At 37.0% G+C, this 9,259-nt stretch overlaps 1 protein-coding gene across 1 annotated transcript; it reads right to left on the bottom strand.

Annotated features, from left to right (window-relative positions):
* Positions 1–573: 573 nt before the first annotated feature.
* LOC108362186 (protein lin-10-like) lies at positions 574–8,077 on the bottom strand. Its single transcript, XM_017615057.1, has 5 exons — positions 7,212–8,077; positions 3,906–3,911; positions 2,995–3,762; positions 2,767–2,907; positions 574–1,449 (listed from the first exon to the last, which is right to left on the bottom strand). The coding sequence occupies exons 1-5, from the start codon at positions 7,245–7,247 to the stop codon at positions 1,378–1,380; spliced, it is 1,023 nt and encodes a 340-aa protein (XP_017470546.1). The 5' UTR covers positions 7,248–8,077; the 3' UTR covers positions 574–1,377.
* Positions 8,078–9,259: the final 1,182 nt, after the last annotated feature.

Raw genomic sequence — 9,259 nt, 5'->3', positions numbered from 1 at the left:
CAAAAATTGTCATATTTCACACAGATTTTTTTTAGAGCATAGTGAACCATATTTTTGCTATTACCAATCAAAATTCTAAAAAAAGCGGATTTTCGGCCCACGCTAATTTATAGATTACTAAAATTAAATAACAAAATATAATAAGGTGCGCTTATAATTATGACACGGGGTGTATTTGCTGTTTTGTATGTATGCATGTGGTTTTTTTATATAATTTTTTTTTTAGATTTATGTATATGTATAAGTAATAGCAACTAAGCTAAATGCTAGCACTGTAAGGACGAATTCTGCAAAAGGTCAACGTGTTCACGATTGATGTTTTTGTGTTTTGAAATTTGTTGTTTATGGGTTTGCGTTTTTTTCTTATATATATATATATATGTATGTATATGTATATGTATTTTTATCTTATAATTCTTTTTTAATTATTTTCGCTATATAGTCCTCAAGTATTATGTGTGTATGTTTTTAAATATGCAAGTATGTATTTTTGTATATGTGTATGTAGTATGTATCGCTCAACACTATTTAAGTACTCTAACAATTAGTATAACTAGACTAATTTTTTTATACTTTTTTTAATAACTAACTTATTTTTTCTTAGTTTTGGTTTAGCTATATGCCTGCGCAGTGGTATGCATGTATTTATGTAAAATGCGAGTTCTTGTCTTTAATGTCCATGTTCTTGTTACTTTATCGCATATTTTTTACGAATATATAAATGTAATTCAATTGCATATGTGTGTGTGTTTGAATGTGTTTGGCGTAATGCCATAGCAGAGAGCGCTAGTTTTTTAGGCAGCTAACTGAGTAAAGTACATACATATATAGAAATAGTTTTTATTTTTTATACATACATATATTTTATAGTTAATCTTTTTTATTATTTCAACGTTTAATTCCATCTTATTTTTGTGAATGCTTAAAATTTACAGTTAGCTTGCTATTTTGTTTAAACTTATTTAATTCTCAATTTTCTGTGTTCGAAATGCCTTGAGTATTTTTTTTTCCAACTCCATTTCATTTTTGCCAATTTGCTTCATCTAATGTATGCATTTTATTTATATGTATGTAATTTTATGTTAATGAACAGTTTGCTAATTCCATTTGCTAAATTTGTTGTTGTTGTTATTTTAATATAGTTAACAAACTGTAATTTACATTTGTTTATTTAACCACTTTTAAACTTTTTTATGTATTTTTTTATTAGTATTATTATTATTTTTTTTTTGGAAATACAGGTGTGAAGTTTCGCTTAAATTGCTAAAAGTGATTTGTAACTAAATATAATTTATAAGTACTTGTTTATATAAGTATTCATTTAAAGTTGTAAGTATTTATGTATGTATACGTTTTAGCCAGTTTAAGCCGCTTGCTTTAAATATAGATTGGATTCTCCTGGCCGGTAAGTAATCGGAACATTGATGTTGGCATAGTTTTCATTAGAATCTGTAAGAGAAGAATTTAAAAAGGTATTTAATAGCTAGCCGGCTTCCTATGCGCGAGGCTTCGCCACGCTCAGAATGATATCATATATTTTTGTAAACAGGCGGCAACTCTATTAAAAAACTGAAATCTTATTGCACATCTGAAGACCAAGTGCTTTCAGTTTACACCGCACTTTTTAGTCCAACGAACAGCCCACATCTTATATATATATATATGTATATTTCTTTTGGTGGCAACCCTGCAAAGTTTTATAGTGATCCAAAAACAGTAAAGTCGGAATTTTTATGCCGCCACTCCCTAGGACTGTTCTATACCGAAAAAAAAATATTTTTATGGAGTGCTCAGAGCGCTCAAAGTTTTCCATGTATTTTATATCGGGAAAAACAACTTTCGTCATTATTAATTTAACCGTTTTTTAATACTAAAAAGTTTTTATTGGTCCCCCCATTGTGCATTTTCTGGGGTTTTGCCGGATCTATAAAATTTAGTTACCATGAAAAAACGGTTAAAATAACAATTGGGTATAATTATTGGAAATTTCCTGAAGAGAAACGAAGTTTTTCGATCGAAAAATATTGATTTTTAAGAATTCAACACCATTTCTAAGAAAAGTTGTTTTCCCCACATAAAATATATGGAAAACTTTGAGCGCTTTGAGAATCCCCTAATATTGTTTTTTTATTTCAAAATAAAAAAAACAGGGGTATAATCCTTTCAGTGTAGAATAATCCTAGGGGAAGGCGGCACTAAAATTCCGACTTTACTGTTTCCACGTGCATTTTTGGATCACCCCAATTTACATACGTTTACATAATGAATACATAAATTGGAAAAGATATCACAAAAAACCTTTTGTACTAATAATAACTTCTTTTTAACATTAAATGTTGTTTTAAAAAAGATATTTAAGATATCCATGATTGTTTACAACTAATCAATGACAACGATCTCAAACATGTCATTATATAAATATGTATTTGATTTCCGTAAATTTTTGTCAATAATGTCAGTAATAATGCGTCAAACGCATAAAAAATGCAAAAAAGTGTACTTCTTTTTCTTTCAGTGTAGGTACTGCTTTTCTTTCCATAAAAAATTGTGAAGGAACTGCTTTCTCAATTTTAGCTATATATTGAATATTTATAATATTTTCGAGGTATTTGAAGAGGGTTGCTACCTGTTTAAAATGTTAAATTCAAATTTGGCATTTTAACGTCATGCGGGCAATAAAAAGAGAAGACGTTTCACTTCAGATGTACCTAGGATCCACACACAACTTTTGTTTTTTAAGTGTAGAAATAAAATCATTTTGCTTACCTCGCCCACAGAAGTCGCTAGCAGATTGACGATCTTCTCATGTGGCACTGCGACCACACTTTGGTTATTGATTTCAATTATGCGATGCCCCACGCGCACACCGCCACGCTCAGCGATGCCACCACGTAGCAAACTGCAAATCTGTGAAAGTTAAAGGTGTAATTTGTAATAATTTTTCTATAAAAAAAATGACCTAAGTTTCACATGTTATCTTTGAAGCTCACTCACCACACCATTTTGTACACTGAAACCGAGTTGGTACTTGGTATTGGGTCGTTTGATTTTAACCTCGACTACAGGTGCGCATGGCACTACTGTAAATTTGACTACCGTTTGATTTTTGGTATTCTTTATGTACGTTTGACACGTGGATAACGGTAGCCCCACCAAACTTAGCCCATTGATGGCAATCAACTGATCGCCAATATTCAATTGACCACAACGCGCCGCAGCGCCGGACGACATAAGATTCGCAATGACCACAGTTGGCAGCATTGAACCCCAACCGCTCTCCACAATCACTACACCCAATATCTCGCCCTTTGCCTTAGGAACGACCACTTCCTTCTGCAGCTCCTTTTTGGCGAAAATTTCCAGTTCATCGCCGAAAATCTCCTGACTGTTGAGCACCTCTTGATAGTCCATTTCCTTGACAAAACTATGATCCTCAATTCCATTTGCTTTAAGGAACTCCATGTAGGCCACCTGGAAGGCCTGTCCAATTGATTGTGCTATGAATTGCGCTTCATCACTCTCGAATACATGGCAGATCATTTTGGGTGTGCGATTCGGCTTGGGCGCATCATCAATGTCCTGCGGCACGAAGCGGCGGCGTGCCATCAACACAACCAAATCGCCAATGTCTGCGATGTAGGAGATGGTGCGCAGCGCATGGTCCATCATGATTTCCTTGAGGTCTGTGTTGAGTACCATTATTTTTTCGGTTGATATGAAGAGGTCCACCTCGGTGCTAGGTTGTACATCGCCATCGGGTGCCTAGAAGGTGGAGGGAAAGGAAAATAGATAATCCCTCTCAAATGCAGGCTGTACTAAATTGATACGATAAATGCGAGCAATACATTCAACGGCTTTGTTTTTGATAAGCAAGTGACAGCATGACGTATGAGTCGAATACTTACCAAAGCCTTGTGATGGTCCAGCACAGTTAAGAATGCACATGAAAATACAAAGCATATTCAATGTTAAAGATTAAATACATAACTAATTTATTCAATTCAACTCGGAAATGATTATTATCTAAAGAGATATGAAAAGGAGTATTAAGTAAAAAAATAATTGATTTCCAAAAAAAGAAATATTCCAGGAAGCAGTTTTTTATACAAAATTATACAAGATCAACTTTGTCCGTAATATTAAGTCTGCCTTTGATGGGCACGTAATGCACCGATATGTTACTAACACGTGCCTTTAAAACTAGTAAAATTAACAATGGAAATAGGATAGAAATTGGAAAAGTCTATTTTCTAGTTTTTAACAGATATCTTAGAATGATACTCTGAAGAAGATGGCAGATTGCAAAGAAGGCTCTGGAATGGAGCCCCTTAATCGATATATGTAGGCTGGGTTCCCGGCAGACCATGCGAAACTCGGGTTAAGCTGGAAGGAGCTCAAAGCGATTGCCAGAAACAGAAAAAGATGGCGTGCAGATGTAGTAGATGTTCTCTGTCCCGCTTAGGATCAAAGAAAACGAAGAAGATGATTTTTGGGGCTTGAAGGGCTAACAACGCCATTGCTTTCTTCCGCAGACATATGGTTCCAAAGCTCTCTCACTCGCAAACTCATCCCAAATGTAGAGATGTCCTTCACCATTTGGTACCTCCACTGTGTTCGTGGGTATACCTGCTTTCGTTGTCCACCCAAGGATACCGAATCGAAGAATCATTTTCACTGCGCCACTATCATCGAAAGCATTGGTTGTGAATGCATGAACCACGTCCATGTCATTGTAAAGATCGGTATTATTTTATCTTCTTCTGTAACCGTCAGCCACACGAACAGGACCATATATATTGCGGGGATTTGTTCTCTTGGGGACCCTGTTTTTCAATTGCCTACCGAGTTCAAAGTAGCACCTGTTGCCAAGAGTTATCTTAACCCTCGTCTGATTTTCAATAGTTTCAAAGAGATCCTTCTCAATTTGAACAGAGCTAAAAATTGTGCCGAACTTCAGTCTACATAACTGTATAAGTTTTTCGGGATCGTATGTATATTTCGACATGAAGTCATATACGCAGCTTTTTGGGTACCCCAAACGTGGCTTTGAAATCAAAAAAAGCACTTTTCCAGTATGGGAGTCTGGTCGATGGTTGATATTCCAGGTCTAAAGCCACATTGAGATTGACCAATCCGTTGGTTTATGAAGACATTCAGCCTTGCCAACAGTATCTTCGATTGGACTATATGTACAAGCAATGCGGAGAACGTTTATCCCGTGGTGATTGGCGCAAAGAACAAAATCTCCTTACTTGTGAATTGGATCAGGTACCCTGGTAAATTCGATAAACCAGCGCTTCGCCGTTAGATGTTAACCGCCATAGTCTATCGCATCTAAGAGCTTTGTTGTTTTTAAGCCATGCTTTATTCTTTTCTGTACGCGGCACCAGTATGCCTTGTTTTTCTCGGATGGAGCGCAAATGCGGCTGCCGGACAATTGACTACGCAGTCGATGTTGCACCTATGGGTAAAGGTAAACACCTCGATATGCTTTATGTACTTACCCAACGGTATCTTAACATGGTACCAAGTGGGCGTTCAAAAGTGGCTCCGCCGTCAATCACAGTAAGACAGAACGGGTCTTATTCACTAGAATATATAAAATTACTGACGTTGTTCCTCCCGCTGTTGGACCTCAGCGCTTACAGCTATCTGAAAAGGTCAATTACTAAGGCTTGATCGTTGACAGGAAGTTGTGGCGGAGGCCAAACGTCGCGGAAAGGGTAAGAAAGATATCAGTGGACTTCTGGTGCTGAAGGGGAGCTATTGTAAAGAGAAGGTAAGTTAGGCCCAAAATTGTCTTTTGGCTCTACGAAACCGTAGTCTATTATGTTTTATGGCACTCCAGTATAGTGGAACGTGCTTTAAAAGGCTACACTAGCTAAGTAGCTGGAGCTCGTGCAACGGGCTGCTTTAATTAGTATTAGTGGGGCACTGCGGACTACCCCATCATTGGCACTTAACGCAAATATAAACTCTTGTTACTGCACGCGAAACTTCCACAGCGCGATCAGATATTAGACTCAGGAGCCCGAATGGTTGACCGACTTAAGGACTGGACATTCTGGAATTATAGTGACTTCGATTCCATCCCTGATCTCACGGATTACTCCGTCACCGAGATCGCTCCTAAGAGTTTCTTCTCTGCCCATTTTCCATCTAGGAAGGATTGGGCCGGAGAGGGGGAGCAGTGACCTTCTTCACGGATGGATCGAAACTCGTCGGCAGGGTTGGTAGATGAGCCTTCTGTCGAGAGGTTTACGGACTGCTGCAGTGTATTTCAGGTGGAAGTGGCTTCTATTAAAGAGGCGGTGTAGTCACGGGAGTCATGAGTGCGATGACAGTTAGGAAGGTGAGAACTAATTCTGATAGATAAGCGACCTTCGGGCCACTGGTCAATTGGCTGAACGTATTACCTGATCCCGTATATCGCAGTAGCCTAGACGAGCCAGATGACGTGCAGGAATCACCTCAACACTACCTTCTTAGGTGCCCAGTATTTGCCCGGCTAAGGCTGAATTACTTTCGCTCTCAAATCCTTAATAGCCCCGAGGAGCTCTGGGGCATTGAGATTTCGCAAATGTTTCGATGCTGGTGTTCGGTACTTGTAACTACTATGTACCGTGTCGCCCACTGTCAGAGATGTTTCCAAAAGTGTGATAAAAGGATTACGGGAATGAACTACCCTTGCCATTGAATCTTATAAAACCATTACCTGGTGCTTCGAGAATAAAGATGATTAAATTAAGGGTCGAATTTGGATGGAAAAGTTACCATTTAGTTTTCTTCGCAAATTTAACTTCCCTCACTTAATTCTCATCCTTTTACGGGAGTAAAACCTTTTAAAACTAACTATATGGGCTTTTTTGGCCATTGATTTAATTATTAGGAGATCCGTTGGATTCATCACTCGGAATTCAAATAATTTTTTCATAATCGAAATAATAGTGTTTTTTTATGAGAACAGCAATTTTAGCCATGGAATGAAGTTCTAAATTTGAGTTTTTTATGCCAATGTTTAAACACAATAACTCATTAATTAACTTTAAAAAATATTTCGAAGGTATAAAATAAATTTTTCACATGCAGGTAAAATATGTATAAATGAATTGCGGGGTTTTAGCCAATAAACACTACCAAAAACTAAAATTAAAGTAAACAAAAAAATTATCATTGTTTTCTAGCTCCTATAATTCCCCATTGCGTCTTACCTTTATGCGTGAGACCGCCTCTTCGGCTTGCATCATGCGCGTCGATTTCGTAGGTTGACCCTCACAAACCAGCTGTGTGGAACCCAGATATTTGGCGCGAAAGAGTACACCCTCAATAAGCACTGCGCCACCTATTTATCGAGTGTGCGGTTGTGTGTGTGTGAGGGCATGTGGTTGTGTATTGTTAAGTGTATAGATTTTTAATTCAGGAAAGCGGGGGTAAAGTATGTAAATAAAAGAGCAATCAGTTAGTAAGAAATTTCACTGTCTGCTAAAAATGTTTTAAATACATACAGCATAACAAATTTCTATTATAAAGCAATTACTAAGCGTCCGTGGCTTATGGTGTGAACGCGAGTGAATAATTGTATTAAAAATGTTAGGCAAATCTTTTTAAGCATTCTATGCTACGTTTTTCGTTGATGAAATTATCTAAACTGATTTATGAATCAAAACATAAGCATATGTATATATTTAAATTCACTGGAATCTAGAAGATCTACGAATTTTGTCTTTATTCTTTGTGTCCGATATTATTCGAGGAGCTGTGGATTGCACCTCACACTTCGGCTAGAGCCCCTGGTAATTTCGATTTTTTTATATCAGCTTCCTTGGAACACATTCTCTAGGGCCCTAGATCATATTCAGGGACTTTTTTAAATTTAACTACATTGAAGCTATCTCGATTGTATAAATTAAATAACGCGTTTATCGAAAATTCCTCAAGCTGAAAGAACCATATTTTTGTGGCCTTCCCTGACAAATGCCTTGGGAGGATTACACTGATTGGGGAACACATTTTTACATAGGCAGAGTAGTGATAGCAAACAGGAACGAGAAACAACCGGACACGTTGAAAGAGGCGTACCTATATTTCGTTTGTTGTTTCGTCTGTAACTACTAAACTACTGTAGTGTACTATCGCCAAAGTGAACTCAGCCGTTTTGTTTCGTATTGTACCGAACTGTTAAAGTAATAAACGAAACGAAATAGTAACGTACAATATAGTTTATTTTCGTACACTGGTTTTGGGGTTTTCGGTTGACGATTCTCGGGTCTATTTCTAGATTTTCGGGGCCATTTCTGGGGTTCCAGGATTTTCAAGAGTACTTCGGGATTCGCGGAACTATTTTGATATTTTCGGGATTGTTTCAGGATTTTCGGACTAATTCCTCATTTTCGTGACTATTTCAGGATTCTCGACACTATTTCGGGATTTTCGGGACTACTCCAAGAAGCTCCGGACTAATTCGCTATTTTGGTTACTTTTTCGGTATTTTAAAGATTTTTGGAACTACTTCAAGATTTTCGCGGCTAATTCCGGGTTTTCAAGAGTTTTTCGGAATGTCCGATACGTTTTTGGGACTAATTCGAGATTTTTCGGAACTGCTTCCGAGTTTTCGGGACGGTTTTTGGATTTTTCGACTATGTCCTGATTTTCGTCACTATTTCGGGGTTGTCGGATTTTTAGAGCTTCTCGGAAAGCAAATTTTATAAAACACATAAATGGAAAATACCACAGAATTTTCAGAAAATTAGTTATTTGATTTTATTAGCCATATAAGATACATACACGTAAAATCATTGTTTAGAGCCGATTTGTTGATTCCGGGCACGAAATGTGTTTTCTTGCGTTCCTCATGCTCTGGGCACTTTTGGCACGCGTTCACACATTTTTGACACTTGTAAGAGAGTAACTTATTTTTACGCTCTAATTACCGAAGCAACCCGGAAAGCGTGTGGAACAAAGCTTTTATCTATGTACACCGCATGTGTCGATGTTTTATAGATATTTATTTATATTCAATATTAATCGATTTCAAGTAACAGCTATCGATACTGAATCGATATTTAATAGTTATCGATATTTATCGGCGCCATCATATTCACATTTCGTATTCGCAGCCTGTGTGTACTGAGCTACATTTGCATTACATAATACTGTGCTACTGACAACTTTTAGAAGCGTCCAAATCTCATATTCATATTTTTTAAGATTTCGTGGTAAAAATGCTTATGAACGAGGAACGTATAAAAAAAAACTGATA

The sequence above is a fragment of the Rhagoletis zephyria genome, unplaced genomic scaffold (assembly GCF_001687245.7).
Source record: "Rhagoletis zephyria isolate East Lansing unplaced genomic scaffold, Rhagoletis_zephyria_1.1 Rzeph_scaffold_00956, whole genome shotgun sequence".
NCBI lineage: Eukaryota > Metazoa > Arthropoda > Insecta > Diptera > Tephritidae > Rhagoletis > Rhagoletis zephyria.
Note: the sequence above shows the minus strand (reverse complement) of the source record. Positions and strands in the feature narration are given on the sequence as shown.

Excerpts from the sequence above, each read along its gene's own strand:
- LOC108362186 (XM_017615057.1), bottom strand. The coding sequence starts at position 7,247 with ATGATGCAAGCCGAAGAGGCGGTCTCACGCATAAAG. Across the intron at positions 2,908-2,994 it reads TCAGTGTACAAAATGGTGTG|ATTTGCAGTTTGCTACGTGG; the intron begins GTGAGTGAGCTT and ends TAACTTTCACAG. Across the intron at positions 1,450-2,766 it reads TAGCGACTTCTGTGGGCGAG|ATTCTAATGAAAACTATGCC; the intron begins GTAAGCAAAATG and ends CTTCTCTTACAG.